The 23,822-nt window shown below is 49.7% G+C and overlaps 9 protein-coding genes across 9 annotated transcripts; 2 read left to right on the top strand and 7 right to left on the bottom strand.

The window, feature by feature from the left end:
• Nucleotides 1-169: 169 nt before the first annotated feature.
• On the bottom strand, nt 170-1,706 carry NEUTE1DRAFT_99963 (uncharacterized protein; the record flags this gene model as incomplete). The annotated part of the gene is made up of 5 exons (XM_009851712.1): nt 170-203; nt 270-468; nt 501-805; nt 940-1,082; nt 1,296-1,706. The coding sequence occupies 5 exons, from the start codon at nt 1,704-1,706 to the stop codon at nt 170-172; spliced, it is 1,092 nt and encodes a 363-aa protein (XP_009850014.1).
• Nucleotides 1,707-2,987: 1,281 nt separating this feature from the next.
• NEUTE1DRAFT_109285 (uncharacterized protein) lies at nt 2,988-3,696 on the bottom strand (the record flags this gene model as incomplete). The annotated part of the gene is made up of 2 exons (XM_009851711.1): nt 2,988-3,290; nt 3,388-3,696. 2 exons carry the CDS (start codon nt 3,694-3,696, stop codon nt 2,988-2,990), a joined length of 612 nt encoding a protein of 203 aa, XP_009850013.1.
• A 169-nt stretch (nt 3,697-3,865) lies between these two features.
• NEUTE1DRAFT_109284 (uncharacterized protein) lies at nt 3,866-4,285 on the top strand (the record flags this gene model as incomplete). Its single annotated transcript, XM_009851710.1, has 1 exon — nt 3,866-4,285. One exon carries the CDS (start codon nt 3,866-3,868, stop codon nt 4,283-4,285), a length of 420 nt encoding a protein of 139 aa, XP_009850012.1.
• An 86-nt stretch (nt 4,286-4,371) lies between these two features.
• NEUTE1DRAFT_109283 (uncharacterized protein) lies at nt 4,372-5,406 on the top strand (the record flags this gene model as incomplete). Its single annotated transcript, XM_009851709.1, has 2 exons — nt 4,372-4,614; nt 4,990-5,406. 2 exons carry the CDS (start codon nt 4,372-4,374, stop codon nt 5,404-5,406), a joined length of 660 nt encoding a protein of 219 aa, XP_009850011.1.
• Nucleotides 5,407-8,026: 2,620 nt separating this feature from the next.
• On the bottom strand, nt 8,027-10,134 carry NEUTE1DRAFT_40460 (uncharacterized protein; the record flags this gene model as incomplete). Its single annotated transcript, XM_009850554.1, has 4 exons — nt 8,027-9,297; nt 9,378-9,406; nt 9,636-9,679; nt 9,739-10,134. The coding sequence occupies 4 exons, from the start codon at nt 10,132-10,134 to the stop codon at nt 8,027-8,029; spliced, it is 1,740 nt and encodes a 579-aa protein (XP_009848856.1).
• A 2,916-nt stretch (nt 10,135-13,050) lies between these two features.
• NEUTE1DRAFT_99961 (uncharacterized protein) lies at nt 13,051-14,054 on the bottom strand (the record flags this gene model as incomplete). The annotated part of the gene is made up of 3 exons (XM_009851708.1): nt 13,051-13,202; nt 13,287-13,464; nt 13,620-14,054. 3 exons carry the CDS (start codon nt 14,052-14,054, stop codon nt 13,051-13,053), a joined length of 765 nt encoding a protein of 254 aa, XP_009850010.1.
• A 1,159-nt stretch (nt 14,055-15,213) lies between these two features.
• NEUTE1DRAFT_99960 (uncharacterized protein) lies at nt 15,214-16,604 on the bottom strand (the record flags this gene model as incomplete). The annotated part of the gene is made up of 2 exons (XM_009851707.1): nt 15,214-16,097; nt 16,397-16,604. The coding sequence occupies 2 exons, from the start codon at nt 16,602-16,604 to the stop codon at nt 15,214-15,216; spliced, it is 1,092 nt and encodes a 363-aa protein (XP_009850009.1).
• Nucleotides 16,605-17,656: 1,052 nt separating this feature from the next.
• On the bottom strand, nt 17,657-19,678 carry NEUTE1DRAFT_99959 (uncharacterized protein; the record flags this gene model as incomplete). The annotated part of the gene is made up of 3 exons (XM_009851706.1): nt 17,657-18,457; nt 18,603-19,093; nt 19,393-19,678. 3 exons carry the CDS (start codon nt 19,676-19,678, stop codon nt 17,657-17,659), a joined length of 1,578 nt encoding a protein of 525 aa, XP_009850008.1.
• Nucleotides 19,679-20,636: 958 nt separating this feature from the next.
• Nucleotides 20,637-23,210, bottom strand: NEUTE1DRAFT_99958 (uncharacterized protein; the record flags this gene model as incomplete). The annotated part of the gene is made up of 6 exons (XM_009851705.1): nt 20,637-20,718; nt 21,119-21,493; nt 21,560-21,856; nt 21,931-22,360; nt 22,640-22,730; nt 23,169-23,210. 6 exons carry the CDS (start codon nt 23,208-23,210, stop codon nt 20,637-20,639), a joined length of 1,317 nt encoding a protein of 438 aa, XP_009850007.1.
• Nucleotides 23,211-23,822: the final 612 nt, after the last annotated feature.

Raw genomic sequence — 23,822 nt, 5'->3', positions numbered from 1 at the left:
AAAAAAAAAAAAAAAAAAAAAAAAAAAAAACAGTTTCTATATAAAAGGGAAAGATGCAAACACAAAAACAAAGGAAAGGAGAAGAAGAAAAGAAAAGAAAAGAAAAGATGGCAGTGCGATGCAACTACGAGGTTGGCAAACAACCACTTCCATCGCATATCTTTCTCCCTCAGGCCCGCAGTGATGATATCCTTGATATCACACTATCAACAAACCACAGGCACAACACTTATTGTGCACCATACCATCCTCGTAAGCCACTATCTTACAGGTAAAGATGAAGATAAGCCTTGGAATACCTCCAATACTCGGAGAGCCCCACAGGAATCTCTCCATCCTCACCTTCGATTTTGTCCGCTGACATCAGGTCCTTCATCCAGTCGTAACTGGTGGCCTGGTGGTCTTCATCCTCATCCTCACCCACACCATCCTCAACCGCACCTTTCTCGGTCCAACCCACCCGCAGGGCTTCGGCTTCGGATCGAAGTTCATCTAGTAACCCTTCGATCCCGTCGATGCAGTCCTTATTAATTGCCTGGCGTCGGCGTTGGTCATGATGATCTGATTGAAGGTCAGCCGGCAAGGTTCAGCTGACATTTCGTGTTCCTCCTCATCGAGATCGGGAGGAACCAGTTGCTTAAACAAGTAGCGGCAGATGTCGAGGCTGAGCCTGACGTCAGGCTTCCTTACGAGGTTCTGCGCTTCGTTGTGCGGCTGTGTGCCCTCAGATCCCTTGATACACTTTTTTGAGAGCTTTCGGGCTTCAGCATCTATCACAAGAAGCTGGTCAATCGTCGACTGGCAGCTCTCGGACTGCTTGTCCTAAGTCTGCACTATTACGATCATCAGAATCAGCCAAAGCCGTGTGGTTGATGACCTGCTCGATCTCCGGATCAACACAGATATCACCCGCAGGTTCCTCCTTCCGCTTCCCAAGACCGACGTTCTTCAAGCTCCCGCTTCCGCTCCTCCTCTTGCACCCGCCTATCCACCACCGCTTCCCCCCTCTGCATCTCCATCATTCTCCCCAAGATCGAATCATAGTACTTCATCCACGACTGTGCCTCCTGCCTTCTCAACTCCTGTATTCCTCCGATAGGACAGTTCTCACAACATACCTTACAGCACGGGACCAAAGGAGGAACAGGGCCAAAGTTATTCAAGAAAATAGACACATCCAAGTCTCGATCTTGCTGCCCTACACTGCCGGGCTCGCTCAACACTTTGTCGATATTTGCTGGTGTCTTCTCATCATCATTATTCAGAGCAGCCAGCTCCGCCTTGGTGATACTTACCCACTGCTTGATCAAGTCGAGGTAGCGGATCCAGTACTGGACTTCTTCGCCTTCTGCACGCAAGTCCTCTAGTGGACTGTGGGGCCAGATATGCCGGTAATTGCTGCTGTGCTCGCCGCCGTGGCAGCAGGGGAGGGTGTCGGGGAAGCGGACGAGGGAGTTGAGGAAGGAGAGGAGGGCTTGGGTTGTGTCTGTGCTGTTGGTGAAGAGTTTCTTGATTTGAAGTAGGGTGGTGTGAACCCGGCGATGATCCATTTGTGTGTGGTTGACTGGCTGCGTTGCTGGGGAGGAGGGGGGGAAGGGGGTAGGAGAAGTTGGGGTACTTTCTTGCTGTTGAAGGTGTTTCATTCCATCTTGCTTCTGGGTCTGTTTTGCTCTCTGCTTTTCCTTCTTCCTCGTCTTGGAAGGCATGTTTGCTTATTCCGAAGTGAAGTGTCTGCGTTGATTCGTGATGCTATTCTCGAGTCAGAAAGACGAGTTGCGATGGAACAAAGAATGTATTGAAAGAGGACACATGAGCGAGTTTTTACGTTGAGATGTATATGAAGGAAGATTATCAGTGCTCGAAATCTTTGGGTAAAGAGCAGAGCTAGTGAATTCTGGTGATGGCGGAGAGAAGAGGGGTTATCTGGAAGAGTACAGGGAGAGAAAGAGTAGGCTTTGCGCGGTGTGAATCCAGGATCATCGAGGAAGATTGCCAGAGACTTGGGAATAGTAGCGAGAGATGTGGTTACCGTTGAGCGCAAATGATGGGAAAAGCAGGAAAAGAAACTGTATTTCGTTAGTCATGAAGAGCGAGGGAGTGAGACAAGGTGAAGGCAAGGTGAAGAGAATGCGACAGGAGGAAAAGAAGAGAAGAGAAGGAAGTTTAGAAAAGGGGGGAGCCCCCTTGTTATACTCAAGGAACGGACCCGCCCTGATTGTGATATGCTCTGTGTGAGAGACGGGATGAGGGAATAGAGGAAGCATATAAATCGCAGAAAGAGGTTTCACGTTGTTATGTCACTTCGGAAGAGTAAAGAATAGTATTATCAAAGTATACAATAGGTGTTTAAGGAGACAATGTGCCAATAAGGATGGTCATAGTCAATGGCATGTTACCAAATGAGCTCGTGGTGAAGACAGCCGTGCAGCGATAAAGTTGCGGGAGGTTTTGATGTCGGACAACGAGTTTTACACGAGTGAATTGTTGAGGTCCGTCGAAGAGGTCGGCAGGTACATGTATACCTAACGAAGGAGCCGCCCGTCCATCTTCGAATATCGGAGGCCCGGCTTGCTGAACTGACCCCTAATCACCAAGCCACTATCAAAGATCAGATCCAGCAACCTGGAAATAGACATAACCAAGTTGCACGTCTTGGCCAATCCTAAAGATGGCCTCTGCTCACTGTACGCCCTTCAGCAGGATGTCATATACCCAAGGTGAACTTAGCTCGTAAGAAAGGGACAGCCAACGAGCAAGGCTTGAACCCTGCGCTCGAGCCAAAATCTAGAACTCCAGCTCCCACTGGCCATTGTGGCTTTGACGACGAAGCTGGCTTTTGTTAGGATGGAGCATAGTGCTCTATTGAATGTTAGATACGGCTGATAAGCAAGGCGGCTAGAAGGGGACAACCAAATCCGATGGGGAGCCACATAGAGTGTACTTGCAATTGCATCCATGGATGGTTCACCACGGTAACGACTCGTCTGCTAGCGAGCGGTTTGGTTTGGTACATGTCTAGAATCCACGTCCAAAGCGGCGATTGTGGCGCCGCCCAGAACACCATCACCAACCGGTCGACTTGCGGCAACATGTCTGGGTTGTTGGCCAGATTGCCATGCATGAAGGCTGGCCGCCGTCGGAGTCCGGTACTCGGCCCTCGACTCCATCCACTGCGAGTCCTCGCAAACGGTAGACATCAACTCCTCCTGCACCTGACCTCTGCCTCCAACAATAAAGAAGACATCCACCTTGCCCTTGGATACGGAACAATTCAGCATCCTTCCGCTTCCCTGGTCGGCTCTCAAGACATGATTATCTTCATTGTCAGCCAGCTCAGAGGCCAGAAGCACCTGAGGTTGCTAAAACCGGGGTCGGAATTGTACTTACCGATGGCGTGGGTACGCTCGTAGTCTCTGAGGCAGGGGAAGCTGGAACGGTGAGGACAGCAACAGACTCTTGGGCGATTTCTTCAACCACCACGATCGACAGAGTCAAGATAGGCAACACCGTGGTAGAGTTCTTGGCACTGATATAGGTGACAGTTGTCACTTTGAGAGTAACCGGCTTGTCTCCATCAACCAAGATATTTGCAACTGAGGGGGACGACTTGGGAGGCGGGACCGTTCTATCACTCCCGGTTGCCGCTGACACCATGGCCAACAAGAAGCATGATAAAACGAAGAAGAGAGACATCATCTTATCGGTTTCTAAAAATCCGCAGTTGGTCACATGCCCAACAACAGTTTATTCGAGCATACCCCAATATACTCATCCTACCACCCAATCTGGTCGTCCAGACCTTTACTGAACTCAGGAATTCTTCCCAGACCTTGATATTCGGGTCTGGTTCGAATAACCCAGCCAGATGATGGAGGGTGACGACCGCCGGATGCAAACGCTGGTCCAGAAGACGTTCGATGACCTTATGCAGGACTGCGTACAGCGCCGCAATCACCCCGACACGGGCAATTTTGCGATCATTACCGCGCACTACACGGTAGTCAAGCATTGCACCTCCACCTGCCCTCTCACCAAAAACAAGTACATGCTAGATACTCCTCTCGGTCTCTGCAACGCTCGCAACGCCGTCCAGGCCGCGGCCGTTGCCCTTATTTCTGCCAGAAACCCCAAGAATCATCAGCAGAGACTTTGTCTTCTTCGTCGTGCTGCTACGGCCTTCCTCACGGTCATGCGTTCCCGCTTGGAGTCCGACGGTCTCCCGCTCAACCCGTCCGCCCTGGCGCGTACCCCCGGCATGAAGGCACCTCGAAAGTTTGTTGCTTGAAGGAAGGAAGTGGAAGAGGAATTGGAGAAACAATTAAGAAGGGTCTTATAGAGCACCCATGTGGATCCATGGCGAGACTGGAAAGCATGAATTCTCCTCCTGGTGCTTCTCTGGGTCTGTTTTTTATGCTTTTGGGCTTCCTGTTCTTGTCCTTGAATGTCAACGGGCTGGGAACATCGAATAGGGTTGAATTGTCGGATTTAGCCAAACAGCTCGGTGGTGGGGTTGGCTGCATGGCATTCAAGAAGAATGACGGATGTGGAAGAGAAGATGGATGGAAAGAAGGGTGCTGCTTGTCAGCCATGGAAAAAGAAATAGATAACAAACAGGTAAAGATCCAGAAGGGTCGTAAGTATCAGGACGCTATGGTATCCCACATCGACATTAGATTTTCCGAAAAAATCGAGAAAGAAATCAGGCTGGAATTAGAAGTGTGACACGTTGAAAAATGAAGTTTGCGCATGAGACTTTTCGTCTGATAAATTTTTTCGTGGTAATGGGCACTGAGATGTGTGAGAAAAGACAAGCAATTAACTCCTTAAATCCCGAAAGGTCACTGAAAGGACGACTGGCTGGATAACCTGAGCTGTCCTCCGACTTGCGAACACTCGATCAGTATAAAGAGGAAGGAGCTCAGTGGCACACTTCACACTTTCCCCTCATCCTCAGATGCTGCCCGCCCATGCTGTACTGCACAAACTTAGACGGATATCCAAACTGAGGCTCTACAAGGAGTCATTCCTCTCCAAGCCCCTGGAAAGAAAAATCTGGAAATTAGCGGAGCTCCCGCTGATGAGCTTGTCGTTGTCATTGGCGAGCTCTTGTGGACTACTCCTATTAGTGGTACTAATGGAGGTACCTCTACTGTGCCACCTCCTTCAAAGAAGGCTGGTATAGCAAAGGCCCAGGCCCAGGCATCATATGTGGCTGTCCAGCTGGTTGGTTTTAAACTTAACCAAGAAAGAGGCAACTTTTATGCCATCAACACTAGAAGTACGGAAGAGACTTGGACCATCCAAGCTCTTCCAAAGGCCATCAGTCCTTACGTCGCGTGGTATAAGGAATGGACGGGATATCCTGTCCAACGAAATGGCCAAAAGAAGAAACGAGACGCCCAATGAACAGATGTCGACATGGCTGCCCTCGCTTTCGGTCGAGCTCACTCGGCGGAAGAAGGCGCTCGCGCGGAGGGACGGCCACGCCCGCCCACACCCAGGTTTTTTTTTTTTTTTGCCCAATATGCGGTTATCAAATACCACTAGCCGAACGAGAAGGTCACCCACCTCCACCAGAAAACGAGAAACTCAAATGCCCCTATTGCGAAAAGGAATACACACAAGAACACAACCTGAAAACACACATAAGCACCTACTACGCGGATATACCGGCTATCCCGATAAACCTCCAACTATCCTTATATTACCTCTTTCTCTATATCCCAACAACAACTAGAAGCCCCTCCACTCCTGTCAAGAACCAGATTGGCAAAGAGAGAAAGATCCCTTGCACTCCTTACGTCACCAGAGCCAAGAAGAACCCCGGCCAAAAGTGCCACAATCAAGCGACGGGTAGCAGTAGGTATATACCTACAAGGAGGTAATTCTGCTGCAAGACGTCGTTAGAAGTTGGGTTGTATCAGACTTCTTGACTAACACTCAGGGCCGTGTTCGTTACCCGTGCGTGGGGTCTGCAAAACTTCAAAGAAAAATAAGGGGACAACTACATTCAAAACGAAAACAATTGGAGAAAGTCTATAAAACCTCCAAAAACGGATCGGGTTGATATCAACTGCTTGGCATGAAATATGGTGGAATAGTGGCTAAGCTGCGAAGAGTGCGTTGTCAAGTCCCGCGCTGACGAACTTTCCATTCAGGATGTTTTGTGTGATGGAGGATCGAAAGAGCTGCACTATCATGTCATGATCACAAACGACACAAGGTGCTATATATATCTAGTAATTTGTCCCTGCGTGCGCTGCACGCGGTGGATATCGAGTCGAGCATCGGATGTTAGAGGAGAGTGTCTGTCTGTTGGGGACACGAAAGAGAAACCCTTGTCAAGAGAAGTCAGCGTTCAATTCAGCGCTACACAGTCACAGAAAAGCGACAGTTGATAAGCTGGGACGTTCCAAGAGTCAAAAATGGATGGAACTACTCGCACTTGAAAGCACTGATGCCTGACTCAAAGTTATTGCTTGCTACTTTGTGTTGTTGTCATCATTGATGCTTGATTTGTAACTGCAAGCAACTGGCAATTCTTCGTGGGTCTGACGTTCGTCGGTGACTTCAAATAGATTATGACTTTGAGATGCGCGCTGGTACTCATTCCCTCTATTAATCCAGCGTCAAGTTTGGGCTCAATATACTAACACCAATCTCGTCGCCCATCTAGCCAGTGGTCCGAACAAGCACGCCCACCATGGCCATGGCGCCTTGTTCCCAGAAAATTATGCTCCTCGACCAGGACGCCCGAACACGAAATGGCATTGCCCCATCTTTTGGATGCAATCGAGCCTTCAGGCTGCAAGTGACCCAAAAGAAACATCGGTGTATGTTTTCGATGGTGTTATACGCGTGGATGAGGTGCGAAAAACTGTTGGAGGTGGAGACAGAACTACAAACAAGGACTGAATAGTGCAGTAGTGGACGAAGGGGAGAAAAACGGCAACTTTGGCTGCCTGTGATTGCTCGACGGGAGTGCCGATGGAGAGAATGAAGGCCAGTAAATGGGTGTCAAGGTATGTACGACTGGCTCACAAAAGTCATGACGGCGGAGGGAGGAATGATGTGAGGGAGACCAGCTAGGGAACTGGAGGGGTGGGAAAAGGGGCACCATGTGTTAGAGTTCCATTCATTTGCGAATGGTATAACAAGCCGAGAGTAAGCGGGCTTAGGTTCTTAACATGGAACACGAGTTGAACGAGGCAGGGGCGGCTTCGAATAGTGCCTACAGACACTTCAACACGGAAGGATCCCACGGCAACGGGACACTCAAAATCTCGGCTTTATGGGATGCCAGTGGCGAGTGAAGCACCACTCAAGTAGCCGCCATTGCCCTCGCCTTGACGGCCCAAGTTTCATGATTTCACTTCACTGTCTTTTGGTTTATCCGCAGCCAGGATTTCTGACCACGACAGATGTTGAGCAAGGGCGGGCTAATAGAATGAGCCAGCCACTCGTCTCCATCACCAAGAATGAGCGGAAAACTCCGTGATGAGATATGTTGGTCAACAGTTGTGGAATTTAGTATGGATCTTTTCCTCCTTGAAGATTCTCGCGTACACACGACCATGTCAACATCGTCGCTTACACTGCGTGGGTAGCAAAACAAGATCGTGAACTCATAAATATTATATCAACCATTTGCACATGCCGTTGGCTTACACATGGACGGCCACGTAAAAATCCTCTATCTATTTCTCTTCTAGTAGTAAATTCCATCTGCCGCTTGGTAGGCACCTTCTTCCTAGTCGAAGCCATAAGACCCATACCGACGGTACCGCTAAACACCCACATAACGCCACCCAATGCCACTGTCATGGTTCAAACCTCCATCCAATTCTCCTCCTATTCTAGACACAATGACTCAAACAAAAAAACTGCCCGAAACGACTCCCTTCAGCACATCTGTCCAGCGTCCTCAACCGCAACGCATACCTCTAGCCATGCTCCCAACTCATACAGTAGGTAATCGTAGTCCAACATAGCCCCAATCAGGCCCTCACCTTGGCCAACCTCTTTCTTACACACTCCTGTCCCTATCCCTGTCCCACAACTTATTCATCTTTCTGACCACATTCCTCCTCTTTCTTTCCATCCTCTTCAGCTCTTGCTCGGCGTACTCCTTGGTCTGCTTTACCTTCTCTGCATCTTTTTCCAGGCGAGACATTTGCCTCACGAGTCTCGCCATGCGCCTATCTCTTTGCTTCGCCGAATTTGCTGTAGTGCTGACGCCGGCAGTTGTGGCAGTGGTGGTAGTAGCAGCGGAAACGGAAGTGGAAGTAGTAGTTGTGCAGTCGGCTAGTATACCGTCTAACGCGTTGCTGACTTGATGTACCATGGGGCGGACGCTGACTATAGCGGTCCTTTTCTTGTTCTCTGGGCTCATCACCAAATTCCCCTTCTTCTTGTTTCTCTTGGTAGTGGAAGCAGAGGCGTTGGTATCTGGGGCGGCGAGTGACATGGAAGAAAACTTCGAGCCATCGGGAGACATGGGGAAAGAGAGAAAGGGATCATTAGTTCCAAGACCAACAGGAGGTGAGTAAGGTGCGGGGGAAGGGAAAAATGGTGAGAAATGTGCGACGTCAGTACCTGAAAAGGGGACAGATGAAGCAGCAGCAAGACCAGAGACAGAATGAGCAGTAGCAGCAACAGAAGTGGGAGCGGGAGCAGTATGAGAGCCCGTAGCGGTGGCGGTACGCAACGGGATACCATAACCATTGGCTTGCGAGCTTCTCAATCGCCCCTGCGCACTTGCTGGCACGATAGGAATCGACACAGCATTCTGACTACGTCGAGCCGGTTGACTGCCAAACAACTGCTGCCGCGCAAACCCTGGGATTACCGGCAAGGGAATCAGCGTTGTGCTCAGTTTCTTGGTCCACTCCTTAGGCATCGGTTCACGCGAGGGCGCCTGCGCTTTTCTACGGGGCGATGATCCCGTATATGCGTCAGGACGCGCCCGCGTGGCCTCCTTCGCGGCTCTGGAGGGAAGCTGTCTCCGAGGAAGAGGGCAGGGGGACTCGGGTTCTTCTTCTGAGACAGCGGGAGATGATTTTGATGACTCGATGGAAGGAGACCCAGGAAGGATTTGACTTCTTTCGGCAAAAAACTCGATGGATCGTTTAGCCGAGTCTCCATTGAAAATGTCGTTGCCGCCTCCGTTGCCTCTGATAAACTCCCATTCATCGTCGTCACTCGATGACTGCGTCATGTGATCATCCGAGCTTTCATCGTCGGACTGCACATAGCTGCAAACATCATTGCCATAGGGAACTGGAGGTGGTAGTAGGGCTGTATTCCAAGCAGCAACACTAGCTTCTTCAGTTCCCATCCAGAATAATCCACTGGAGTGCCCAATGCATTGAACCAACCCTCTAGGTTCCGCTTTCTGTACGTTGTCCTGACATTCGCGGTGTACAAACAGCCTGCAACAATGTGAGAGGGTAAGATCCCCCCCTTGAATGTCGCGAAAGCAGAGAGCGCACTGCCGGTTGGGGTAACAGGCTGTGCCGTTGACGGCGTAGCGAAACGCGGTGCTGAAGTGGAAGATTGCCTGTAGTTCCTTGAACAACAGAGCTTGCTGCCATCTGAGAGGCTCGGGGCAATCCAGTACGTAGCGAAGAACGTACACAATGTGGCCACAGACGTAGTTTTTGCGGCTTACTTCCTCTCGCTGAAGATCATAATAGTAAGCAAGATGATATCAGTTTAGGAACAAGATGTGGAACTTACGCTGAGCCGACAACTACACCGGGAAACCCTGCCAATGATGACATGGAACGTCTCAATCGAGGAAGGGTCCCATAAAGTGAACCTCTTCTCAATCGAGGTATCGTTGCTGTTGTCTTCGACCGAGATGATCAGATATCTGTTGTCCTGAGCGTGATAAAGTGCGCCGACATAGAGCGGATGCTCGCCGCAGCGCCAGGGAACGATCCGTTGTTCACCAGCGTTATGAAGTTGGGAATATCTGTGGAGGCGATTGAGAACTTCCACTACGTGGCCAGTAGGATCAAGACCCCGCTTCACGCATTGGGCTCGGAGGGCTTCGACAGGGTCACGGTAAACTGTCCAGGGTGCATCGTTGGGTAGATACTCGATAAGATCTTCTTTCGAACGAATCTCCATGGTTTCTACTGGAGGTGAGAGGTGAGTCGTGGGCGTGTCTTGAGACTTGGGAGGGAGGTGGCGTATCTGATAGTATGATGACCGGATAGCGACTGCAGTTGACTGTGGTTGCAAGTAGAGAGGAGACGCCTGGCAAGAAAGGCAGCGATGATGGTCAGGCGATGGAAAGAAAGCGACTATCGAGCTTCGTTTGTTGTTGTGGGGAGAAGGAGGACCGACAAGCGCCCGTCGCGTGAAGAAGTTTAGGTAAGCTCTGGACTTGAGTAGGGGTGGACGGCCGTCAGAGGACAAGTGAATGAAAAGCGATACTGAGCACGAGCCCACCGACGAGTTCTCTACCGCCGCGCATCAGAACTTGATGTACGCTGCTGCGATATCCAAGACCAAGTTGGTCGCACCTCAAGCTTCATGCAAGGCAGAAACATGCGCCCTTGGTCGAAACCCGTTCCGGCCCGTCTGAGCCTGCGCCAGCCACTCCTTCCGAAATCTCCGAAATCTAGCTGAATGGCACCGCAAACTCATTTTACCCATTGATTCCTCACGATAGAATTATCAACTGCTAACCACGGAGAAGTTGGGTGCAATGTACCATGGAGTGTCGAAGAATTGGTCACAGGAGATAACGTGCTGATATGCGAAATTGAGCATGAAAGGAGCTCGTGCGCCCTGTCACCTTCTCCTTTGATCACTTTCTCCATGTTTTTCATTACCAATTAACGCATGGTTTTTTCCCTTCTTTTCTTCTCGATCCTTCCCACGCGCGCTCGACTGTTCGCCGAGAATTGATATGCCACTCAAATTACAACTGCTCGACACTGAAGCAAGTGAGCTCCAGGAGATGGATTCATGAAGCAAAGGAGAAAAGCAACAGCAATGAAACAACACACAAAAAAAAGGAAAACAAAAAACTTTGGGTCCACTCACAAGGAAACGTGATCTAAACTTCCTGAAGCAACGTTAAAACTGTCAGTTGCTCAAATACTACTCTTTCTTTTCGTGGAAATCATCTTTGTTTCGGAGAAGGTCGCTTGATCACCAGTCCCATATTCACGATGCGACTCGACATCGATTGTCGAGTTACCCAACTCTGATGCCACATGACATCTTCTAACAAGCAATTAAACACATAGTCTCTCTTAAAGTTACTCGTGGTTGTTGATACCTCGACCAAGCCTGATATAGAGAGTCATCTCACGCTGTCCGTCCCAAACAAGCGAAACGGAAACAACTTGAGCAGATCCGATATGGGTCAATGTATGGCAGGTGAGGTATTGCAGACGGATCTTGGGCTCCCGCGACCAACTAGCGCAAGGGAGATAAAAGCCCTAGCGGTCGATCAGCTCAAAGACGGTACTATACCGAAAGATCTTGACTCGTCCGTCGAAGAGAAACGCGGTTTGGAAGCGCAGGGGTTTCGGGCAGCCGAGGGTGTACTTCAGGACGTAGATGATGTGCGGTTTCTGTAGCCGGCGTCTGTCTTGTGTTCTACATATTCGCCCAAACATCACCAGCAGTCGCGCAAAGATCCTTCAAGCGCACCAGCAAGATTGAATCGCTCACATACCTTGGAAGCCCAGTGAACAGTTGGGTTTTTGCCGATTGTAACATAGGTGTATAGGCGTGATCCGCCATATGTGTATCGCTCCCGCCAACAAGATGTAAATGGCTTTTGATCCTCCCCTAGCAGCTGCGATCGAGTAATCTCAGCACCCGATTGTTTGCGCAAAAGCCTCGGTCTCTGCTCTGATGTAGGAATGTTCTTTGCAACGCGCCAGGGGGGAAGGGCACGATCCTGGGGTTTGTGGCGCTGATGATAGTTCTCGAGTCGGAAGCGTAATTGTTGGCATCACCTACTAGAGAGAGAGAGTCCGTCTAAGGCATTGTTTTCGGAGAACCACAAAGGGATAGGCGCTCTAGGGCGTGTTTGCGGTGCTCGAGTTAGCAGGCAGGTAACGAGCAATGGTGATGTGGAAGAAGAACCGAAGCTTTTAGCAAGGTACACTACCGTAGATGGCCGCAATGGATTTGTTGTGTGGACACCCCAGAAAGAGCTGCACGATTGAGGTTGTTGGGTTGGAACTCGAATGAAGGTGCAGGAAGTTGCAGGAAAGAGTTGCAGGACGACTGTCCACAGGGAACCGAAGTTTACGCGGGGGTGGACGCGTCAGGCCGTTACCGTATCATGTTGATGTTAACACCGGGTCGTGACCATCTAGTCTTCTTTCATGGGCGTTTATTTGGTTCATGCAATGATCAATAGTTTTCTCTGAAAGCCCGAACTCCAGGTTCGCGGATCCAAGTGAGTGGTCAAGGTCGACAAAAACGGCCACTGTCTGCCATGTCACATCTCCAGAGGCTCAGACATGTCGCTTGACACTCGGCTGTTGACACGGCATCACGACCAGATGGTGAATGCATAATGAAGAGACTTTCACTAAAGAATGCCAGGAACGTGTTTTCAAACACATACTGCCTATATACATGCGCTCTTGGTCCCTTCCGATGCGGCAATTACCACCATCAACTCGATCTCTCCTCAGCTCTGGGCCAATCTTCCGGGCATACACGATCTTGCATCAGCATCAAGCCATTTGTCCTCGAGCCCTGTGCCGTGGTACGTCAAAGTATACCTTCAACGAATACTGCTTTCACCCTCACCATTGACATGATAAAGCCGCTTCCATTCCTTTCATCTAAGGAACACTCAAGCGCCTTACCGCATACGTCTTATTCAAAACCTTATAGCCTTCCAGTCCTTCCGCTTCAAGCCAACAGCCCGCTTTCTTGCCGCCCAAGTTCTCTCTTTTATCAGCATCTTCCATCCGTCAATACTTGCGTTCCTCTTTCAGGCATGTGATTCCGGAGTAGTTCGTTATGCCCATATGGCTCCTTTTTTCCGTCGTTTTGTTTCGTCCATCATTTGTGTCTTCTCGATTTATACTCGTAGTTAAGCATTGCTGCCAGCTTGGTCTCGTGAAGGGATTTGTCCATGTGTTCTTTGTCTATCCACTTTTCAGGTTCGCTTTGGGGGCTACACACCCACTCAGGACAAGCCCAGTGCTTCTCGTCTTCACAGAGAACGCAAATGTTGGGCTGGCTAGGCTTTCTGGCACTATTGAAGATGTCGAAACACTCTCAGTGAGCCATATGACCACATTTCGTGCATTCCTGGAGTGGAATGGAGCCGGCCTCCTGGAAGCAGATGACGCATGCCGGGGAAGGGACAACGTTCACTTGAGGCACCCGCCCTGGGTTTTGGTTGGGGAAAAAGTAGAAAAAAGGGTTGGCGGCAAAGATGTAATCCAGCTCCTCCAATAGAAACGCATTTTGCTAAAGGAGCGGTTCCGGGCAGCGAAGAATGTGGCGGAGAACGTAAAGGATATGCTCGCAACTTCGTCTTCCATTGACTTCGATGGTCTGGGAACGTTGGTAAGCTATTATATCTAGCTCCAGGTAGTAACTCAAGTGCGGGCAGGATAACTAACATTGCCTAGGCAGAAGCATGTGGGGCTCTTGCGAATTATAACGGTAAAGAGACCCAAACGTCTGGTGTGGAGGGTGAATCGCTTCTCAAGCCAACGCCCCCACGAACCCACATAGCTTTTGTCCACAACCTGGATTAACTGACACCTGGTTCTGGTCGCATTGGCGAGTATCCACGCTTCATCAGGAGTAAGCCGCCAAGGCACACCTCGATCTTCGTTCTCGTCTTTGTGTGCTTGTTGGTATTCCTTTAGGCGTTGCTGGAGTGCTGGAACGTCACGATCGTCCAGAAGTCCACGCCTCAAACAATGGGTCCTGAGAGCCTCGGCATTGGTGACTTTTTCCCACGGTACGTCGTGGGGACAATAATTAATGAATCTGGTAAACGGATTGGAGACTGAAAAGCCTTGGGTGTGTTCTGGGTTCGTTGACTGCATTTTGGCCTCGATTATGGGTGATGTATGTTTGATTTTGGATAAGAGTCTGGTCTTGAAGATATCGACGGGTACATCTGTCGAGTGGAGGAAGAAGAAAACGAAAGCGAAATAGATAAGATTTGCATTCGGGCATGGGGTTCTTTGCTTTTAAATATCCAGAAAGAAACAACGCAAAGATTCTAAACGAAGGGTGAAGATAAGGACGATGCTGACCGCAGAGGCAGTAACGCGGGCGTCAGTGGTAGTCCTAAGAAAGATGACCGTGGGGGTGACGAGGGAGGGCGGCATTCAGAAATCACCTGCATTTGCATGTTAACACTACAGATAGTGTGGGAAGGAGCAACTTTGAGCAAGCAAGCGAGTGGTTGTGAAAAGAAACCGAGCAGGTCACGGTCAGTACAATAGACGTTTGGTACGTAGAGGTACTTGTATACTCTCATTGCCGATCCGAGCAGATTTGATATATCTTTGAACCTGACTTCCTGTAAATTGTTGAAAGGAACAATTTCCAAGGCAAGTGACTCTGCTTTATGCATGTTGAATCATGGAATGTGATCCCTTTAAGTTTAGTATCGGCCTTTCTGACCCACACCAGGGCGTTGCTGCACTATCTGTGTCCGGTCTGCTTTGACGACCACTTCGGCAACCAACCCACCGCCCGGGTGGTCATGAAGAGGAAGTGAAACCTGGGAGCAAAGCGATTTCTCTTTTCAAATTTTTTCTTTTTTTTTCTCCTTTTTTTCTCTCTCTGTTTTCTTGTGTAAAGCACTTTCCGACATATCTATTTGTCTGACGGATCCTCAACTCCCCGTACATTCTCATACCGAAGCCATGGGGGTACTCAACATCTCCCGACATATCTTACCATGACTTCAATGATACATGAACACAAACCGACAATCTACCTCAACAATCTGTACATTCCCATCTCAGTGTTCCTCCATGCATCTCTCGCTCGCAGTGAGCGAGGTTATAGCATCATCACTCGCTCCGGCCTCTCCTTGCCATAAGGGCATCAAGCGCTCAAGCCCTTGAACAAATCCATACTCGCACGACTCCAAAATAGTTATCGTATCGTCCTCGACAAGCAAATAATAGCCACGTATTGTCATTAAAGATCCCGCTCTCTCGGGCAGTAGTCCCACTCAGTCCAAATTGTTCAGGCGTCATCATTCCCTTCACGCCCTCCACCCAAGCTTTTAGCCTTCTTCTCCATGTTCTTACTTTTCTTCATAAGCCTCTCGAGCTCTCGCTTGCTCTTCTTTCTGAGCTTTTTAATCTCCTTCTTATGCTTCTTGTTAAGTTTCTGATGTTCACGCTTGGCACGCTTCCGCATCTCAGCTAATTTCTTTGTCATATGGTTGTGATCTTGGACTAGTTTGGCTGAGTCCCTGTCGCTGTTGTTGGCGTTCGTGGTGGTTGAAATGGGATTTTTGATGGAAGCAGTACCGGAAGTCGGAGCCAGAGCGGTATCGGAAGTAGCAGCAGAAGCTGGAGCTGGAGCGGTACTAGGGACAGGATCCGCGCTGATGGAAGGAGGATTGTTGGCTCGTTGACCTGAGTTTTCGCCGCGTGATGAGCCAAAGCCTTTGCTGCCAGCAGCATCGCTTGCCTCGCGCTCATTGTGCTGCTGAGCGGTATTTCCACCTGGTCCCTGTAGTGTCTGAGGGGCAGCTTTGGTGCCAGGGACAATCAGAGGATACTGGACTTGTCCAGGCTCACAGTATTTGTCGATACCCCATTCAGTCTCGTCCTCGCACCTCCAGCATTGCTCTTCCTTGGTCAGTGCTCTCGCTTTCTGTGCAACACCCACACATTCGGTGTGCATCGTTCTTCCACACGTGACGCAACAGGTCGAATGCCCTTCTGTGGGACCAACGGCCTTGAAGCAGAGAGCACAGAGAGGATCCTGGCTTTTCCAATTGGTAAGAAGCAGAGTGCGAACCGCGTAGCTGTGGCGGTAAATGTCCTCCAGCTCAGTGGAAAGGAAGGACCGTTGCCAACGGAGAGGCTCGGGGCAGTTGAAGACATAGCGGAGGACATCTGCAGCGTTACGTTAACGATGCTATGAAGTATAGGTAGTTCAACCTTTTTCTGTGAGAGACGCATTGCGTTGTACTAACAGACTATGTGGACACATGCATCCTTCCATCCTCTACAGTTACACCAGAGTAAACGGCCAAACACAACCTCGAAAAGTTCGTCCCCCTCGTGAGTCACATGGAAGTGCTTGTAATGATAACCTGTGTCTTGACTAATCATGTTTTGGGCATGTATAATCCGGAACTTCGTGCGATCCGCCAGCTGCAAAGCGTGTTCATACGTGTCTTCATGCAAAGAACCGCTCCATCGATTTCGCCAGGACATCATCCTGTTTTCAGTGCCGAAGGACTTTTGATAGTGATCCAGTCGCTTTATCATCCCCGAACGGCCGCCCAGGACTGAAAGATTGCGCGCTGCACAGCGCTTCTCCAGAGTTGATAACAGGAGTTCTTCCCAAGGCGCATCATCACGTCGCCAATCTGCCGGCAGGGTGCGCTCCATGGTCATTTTCTGAGGGCGAAGTGAACCATGAAAGAAGTAAGCGGGGTTGCTGAACGGAGGGAGGAACGAGAAAGGAAATCAAGTAATCCTTGAAATATGGAAAGAGGAGAGTGTTGTGGTTTTAGAAGTCGCGGGGTAGGAGTGAAAATGTGAATTGCACGAAAAGATTTTGTGTACGCGAGAGGGAGATGGGTGATGTGGGAGAGAGAAAATCAGTAAGAGCACCCGTACCCAGAACAGAGCCGCGTCGACGCGTCACACCTTTGTACACAGGGCAAGGATACTGAACTTGCCCCAAGGATGGAAAGAGCTCTGAGACCGACGGGTACCGGGGTGAGGTCTCAAAGTATGCCTTTAGACGTATTTATTGGGCTGCTATATGCTGATACATAGAGGTACACATCATACTACACAATCCTCCTCCAGGCCAGTTCATCCCAACAAAATGTCGCTGCTTCATGTAGGCGAAATTGATAATATTTCTCTCAACTTGCGCCTGCCTCGTACGTTGCGTTTCACGGCAAATTGGAGGAAATGGAAAACGAGAACCTTATCAAACACATGTCCCACGGAGATCAATCACCTAGGCACATATTGCACACTACTAATACAGAGGTAACTTTTGCTTTCAAATTGAATTACCTTCTATTCTCGTTGTTTGTGTCTTCATGGTCATAAGCGCGTATCGCTTCATCTGCGCATGGCCATCCATGAACAGGTCTCCACAAAGACACTCCCCAACTTCTCGCAAGCAGCGCCTTCCACCACTTGAGAAGTTGGGTTCGGTCCGTATTTCTCCCTTTGGTGGAAATTCTAAGATCATATGATGGCCAAATGCCCGTCATTCCATGTGTAACATGGAAGGAGCTCGGGAGCTGCCCTCCTCAGAGTCCTGTTCTGCCAAGTTCATCAACTGGTTCACGAGGTTCTTGTTCATCCTTTTGAGCCTCTTTACCGAACCCTCAAGGTATGAGCAAAGACAGGCGTCTTCCGTACTTTTCTGAAGCATGATACATTACTCAAACAACAAACCGAATTTTCCCTCACGCAGCAGCCCCCTACACTACCTCCGGGCCCGCCAAAGCCTTCAACACTTCCTTCTCCAAGCTCTCGATCTTTTTCTCGAGCCGCTTTACTTTCTTCTTGCTCTTTCTCTTGGTCTTCTTCATCTCTCGTCTACGCTTTTTCCTCCTCTTCGCCTCGCGCTCCGATTTCTTCTGAATCTCGACAGATTTCTTTGCCAAACGACTGCACTCCAGGACGAGCTCCATTGCTTTTGTATGGTCTCCACAGGCATGCATACCCAAGGAAGAAAGTACGGGAGTGGAAGCAGAATGGTCAGTCGGAAGAGGTGCAGAAGGACTTGCAGGATTGTCGGTGGCAATGCTGGTAGTTTGCTGAGCACTGGTAGCATCGGCAGATTTAGTTGAAGTAGCAGTTGTAGAGTTAACACTGACTTGGGGGGCATGGGAGATACCGCCTGCGATTGAGGGATTGTGAGCAGAAATGGAGGTAGTGTCTGCTTGATTGTGCTGAGCAGTAGTGGTTACAGCCGAGGAGGCAAGAGCCTGGACAGCTGAAGAGGATGCGCGAGGAGAGGCAGAATCCCCAGCGGGAATTCTCGCGGTATCACGAGCAGTGGCGACTTCTAATGGTTTCATATTGCCTTCGCTGGGATTCAGAGCAAACAAGACATGACTCGGGGTAGCAGAGAGATTCAGAAGAGCAGTTTGCTGCCGCTTCTTCTCCTGGTGCTGCTGCTCGCATGTTCTCGGCGCTCCCTTCCAAATAAGTGCTGGATCGTCTGGAGATGGGATAGATTCATTACTCTGAATGGACGTGCTCAGTGCTGCGCTTTTCTTGATGACCCCAGATGGCTTTGATTGCGCTTTCCCGGTGCATTGGAGAGTGGTTATCGGGGTCAGAAGCGCTGCGTGAAGACGATAACCAGGACGAAAACCAGGGAAATTCCCGGTCGAGATACGCAGTGGTGCCGGGTAGTACCTCCTCGGAGTCCTCGGAGTCCTCGTCGCTTGATGAGCTTAAGGTTTTAGAGTCATCGTCCTCTGGCTCTGTACGCTGGATCAGCTCTCTGGTAGCATTTACTGCTGATTCATTTTGTGCCGGTACAGCAGGTGCAGTGCTTGGAGCAGCGGGTAAGACCCGATTGCTCCAAGAAAACTTCTCGATGTCCCATTCGATATCGTAGCAGATCCAGCAAGTGTCCTCTCTCATAGGTTTTCTCACTCGCCAGGAATTGAAGCTGCATTGGGAATGCATTCCTCTTCCGCATTGCAAGCAATGGTATACCTTATCCAGGGATTGGTTATAATCTCGGAAGCAAAGCATGCAAATCCCGATTTGAATCTCCGAGTTGTTGGGGCCAAAAGCGCGAATGGCGTGGCTATGCTGGTAGATTGTTTGAAGTTCAGAAGGCAGCAAAGCTCTCTGCCAGAGATAAGGCTCGGGACAGTTAAGAACAAACCGCAAAATAACTGTATGGAATTTGTTAGAAGATGATATGAACCACAACAGTTGAAGGGGAGAATATTTTAGGTGAAACGAACAGATTTTGTGCTCACAAAGACCCGTTTCCTAGGATGCATTAGTGAACCTCTTGAGCCAGACCTTTTTTTGATCAGAAATAGAACTGTGAAGGCACTTACAGGACAATCACATTGGAGAACAGTATCAATTGAAACTGTAACAGGCTCTCGCTTCTCCCAGGCATGATTATGCCACAGTCGTTCATCGCAGATCTCAAAATCCCTTCTTAAACTGTCCCTTTTGGGACCAGGTTTGTCCACAACGCGTACAACTTGTAACCTCGCTTTTCCCGCCGCTAACGCGGCTACCTCATACGATGCGCGGTTGACAGGCCAAGTCAGCCAAGAGTGAAGACGTTTGTTGTCGGACGTGTTCATTTCAGCTTGGCTATAAGCTGAGAGACGTTGTACGAGATCCTTTGAGTGTCCCGTGGTCGGCAAATTGCGGATAGTGCATTGTTTCTCTAATACGGCCGTGGAGAGCCTCGCCCAAGGCGCGTCGTTAGGCAACCACTCCTCAAGTGGATGCGGCATGGTCGCAGTTCCTTCGCAGTCGAAGCGGCTACCGTGAGTAAATTATCGAATGACCGCACGGGGTAGCGGGCTTGACGATAAATGAAAGTGGTACACGACGTGCCACAGTCAAAGTGCCTGTGAGGTGGACTTTCGACGTGGTGATGCCGCGGTTGCAAGAGGAAAAGAAATCGCCCCCTCCGTGAGGTGAGAAGAACTCGAAGGAAATTTGGCTGCTGATGTCACGACCAGGGGCGTTCACTTACCTTGGGGTCCCCCTCAAAATCAGGCCGATGGTCCGGTCCCGGACTATCTTCGGGACGATCCTTCCGAGTCGCAGTTCGAAACACCCGATGCGCTCGTCTTTTGTCTTGGACTGCCGGGAGACAGGTAGGTACCTGGGGGCAGGCCGCGTAATGACGGGCTCACCTTATCGTACGGAGAGGAAGGGGGGTGCAACTTCCGGTCAAGTGACCGTCCGTTATTTTACCAACGGGACCTTGAACGTCTGGAGTTTCGATCTGTCAATTGACCGGAAGCTGCACCCCTCTCCTCCCCGTACGGTATTTCGTTTGATGTATTCCTGATGAGCACTAATTACTCACAGAACATGCAGCTCCCTATTTTATTACACATTTCTCTTGAACATGTATCCATCCCTTCGAGATCAGATAATCTACACGGGAACCATAGCCCCAGTTTAGAACAACGAGAGATGATCGTATTATCTCACCATATAACCTCCATGACTTCCAAGCCTGTCGCTCATTCATTACACATAAATAACTAATCCAACACTCTCAACCATACACGAGTTTCTATTATTGCCCTCGCATCCTCTTCACCATGGGAGCCTGGCATCAGGTCTTAACACCATCCTGCTTTCCGCACTTGTTCTAACATATCTTCCCATTTCCCTCTATACTTCTCCACAGAACCAAACCTCGATATGCCGTCATAATCCTTGTCAATGCTTCTGTCAATCCCACAGCGGGTCACTCAGCAGAACTCTCCTCAGTATGTCTGGGCTCCGCTTCAGCTTTCTTCTGTAGCTTTCTCCCCTGTCTTGTCAGCTTCTTCAGCTCTCGCTTCGCTTTATTCTTGATCTTCCTCTTCTCCTTTAGCTCCTGCTTGTGCTGCTTCTTAATAACTTTCAGCTCCTGTTTGTTACGATCCAATCATGTATCTAGATAAAACCAACCAATAAGGTAGGACCCGAAGACAGGACCCGAAGGACCGGTCTTGAAGGCCGGGTCCAAACCGGGACCCGAGGGGGAAACTCGGGTCCACGGGTCCGGCTGAAGACCTAACATATAAGGAAGCCCTCCCGGGCTTCCTGGCATACTGGGTTCTTCAGCAAGCAATAGCTTCTACAATCGATCAGTACCTTTTGGCTACTACTACCGTTGCTTATTGTTCATCCCAGCGATATACTCCTGTGCTTGTAACGGTACGTCACACTGTTTTGACTCTTTTGCCAAACGCTCAAATATCTGCTTTAGCTCTCCCACTTTTCGCTGATGATTTTGGATTCTGGTCCTGATTGTAGAAGGAGATTTGCTGGCGGTGGCGGTTCCATTATCGGCAAAAGAACCAGCAGCAGGTCGAGCACCGGAAGTTGGCGACTGGGATGTAATGGATGGAGCAGCAGGAGAGGAGGCATTAGCTGAGATGTCTGCAGGTTTGCTATTTATGGTAGACAGTTGACGGTCGACACTGTCAGCAGGCTTATCAGAAATGGATGGAGTATACCTCGCCTCATCTTCAATGATAGGTTTAACTCGAATGGAAACCGGCGAGTTCGGCTGAAGAGACAGGTCAGTAGGCAGGAACAGGCTTTTGTTTCGGGTAGCAACCTATGTATGTTGTTGTTGCTGCTTTTTCTGTTTTTGTTCCTTCCACGCAAATGCTATAGCCGGGAGTGGAACAGGCGTATGACTCTGTGGAACAGGTGCGCTCATCCGCACATTTGCAGTTTTTGGTCGAATCGGCTGGGTTGAAGGAACGGAAGGAGGGGGCCAACTCCGCGATTCGATGGACACCTGTTGTCCATCAGTTTTATGGGAGGTAGGTTGACATTTCGGTTGCTGATAATGTGGAGAGTATGACGCTTCTTTTTTGCCGAAGAGCTGGCTAAGATATGAAAGATCGGATAAAGAAGATATTGAAGACACGTCGGAGGAAGAACAATGGCTGATACTGCGGGTTTTGTTATCGAGTTGTTCGTCACCAACGTCTCCGTGGCTTAATGAACCTCGCTCTTCATCTTGAACAAAGTCTGGAAAGAGTGTTGGCCAACTTTCTTTGCTGGTTGAGATACCGCCGGAGTAACGGTCGTGTTGACGGGAACAGCCGGCCGAGCCTTTCTCTGCTCAGAGTATTTTTCGACTCCCCACTCAGCTCTGTCCTCGCAGATATAGCACTGGTCATCCTGGATCGGTTGCCTTACTCGCTTGACGGCGCCAACACAGACCTTGTGTGCTGCTCTTCCACATTGACCGCATGTGACGTGCGTCGTACGAAAAATTCGATCTCGAAGTTCTTTAAAGCAGATAGTGCATTGATCATTGGGGTTCTGCCAGCCTGTTGTAAGGAGAGTATGGACGACGTGGCTGTGGCGATAAATGGATTCCAGTTCGGAGGATAAAAAAGCGTCTTGCCAACAATAATGCCCGGCACTGTTGAGCACGAAGCGCATGACATCTGTGGGGGGTGTCAGATAATGCCAACAACGTACTGGTTGAGGGGATTTGTGGGGATAACAAACAAATCATGTGAACGCAAGTGATGTTGACGTATCGAAAGTGAGCGGTCTATGATCCGTTAGTGGTGACCTGGCGCGAAGCTTTATTGTCGCAATAGGCTGGACAAGGAAATAACTTACGCCGGCGTGACAAGTACAAGCAGGCTCTTTGGAGAATGAAAGAGTAAAGAGCGCGCCCTCCTTGTCGGTGATGGTAAAGTGCTTGTTGAGGTATCGACCTGACACACTCATATCTTCGATCCTTACAATCTGAAAGGTCGCGCTCTCTGCCTCCTTCCAATGCTTTTTGTAGTCAGCGGGATGGCGAGGCTGTGACAGCCAGGGAGAGCGTCGTCTGTCGGATATGTTGTCGTGCTTGTAGGTCAAGAGACGCTGGAGTAATTCGGGAGAATCACCGGTGGTCGCAAGGTCTCGCATTGCGCATTGCTCCAGCAGTACTTCGTGGCTGAGTTCACTCCAAGGCGCATCGTTGGGTAGCCATCCCTCGAGAGAGCCCGCCATGATCATATGGGTCTGGGGAGTTTCTTCGAGGAAAGAAAATGGAATGAAGAGACAAGCGTGATGAAAGTGATGGGCGAAGTACGAGAGTGACGGTTTCGGTTATAGAAGCAAGTAGCAGTGGCAATGCTGCAAGAGAAAAACACAGGCATAAATTCCTGGTTGGGTGGTCAAGATTGAAGAACTCGAGGGTACCGACGCGTGCTTCCGTCAACGCGACCGACTTGCCGGTTAGTAACTTCAGCTCACCTTCGGACTCACCTCAAGTTCTCGGTCCCGGAGCTTTTCCATGCCGAGTTGCCAGTTTACCTGGTTGGATATTTAGGGAAGGAGCGATCTCGAGAAGCTTGACGAGTAGACACTCCGTTCTTAGCGGCACTTGCCTCCTCACTTGGCAGCCGTCAAGGTCCCTCTTATGCAGTTTTCTACTTGGTGTCTCTTGCCTGCCGTCACTCCTGCATCACCCGCATAATTCCAACCCCAACTGAACTGCATGAGCTCCGGGTATTGGCCATCTTTCTGGAATTCATTGGTGTGAGGGGAATGGCAGCATCCCTGAGGTGGAATCATTCGACTTCTGATTGAGGTTCTTGAGGAAGATATCGGTTTGGATCCGATACGGGCCACACTTCTTTTTGCATCCTCTTTCTTCTTTGCACCATGATGATCTCTTAAGTACGGATAACACAAGACAAAGGATCATAACTAGGGCATGCGTCTCAAGAAGCAAGTGATAGAAGAGTCGCTTCACCAAGACCTTCGTGTCAGAATTATCACCTGTCTTATGTTCAGTCTGGGCATTCGTCCTTGCTACGTACAGTCTTCTGTTCTTTTGGAATACATCAATCCTATGCCCATCATCATCGTTTGTTTCACATTTCCACAGTCTCGAACATGTTATCT

The sequence above is a fragment of the Neurospora tetrasperma genome (genome assembly GCF_000213175.1).
Source record: "Neurospora tetrasperma FGSC 2508 unplaced genomic scaffold NEUTE1scaffold_2, whole genome shotgun sequence".
Classification (NCBI taxonomy): Eukaryota; Fungi; Ascomycota; class Sordariomycetes; order Sordariales; family Sordariaceae; genus Neurospora; species Neurospora tetrasperma.
Note: the sequence above shows the minus strand (reverse complement) of the source record. Positions and strands in the feature narration are given on the sequence as shown.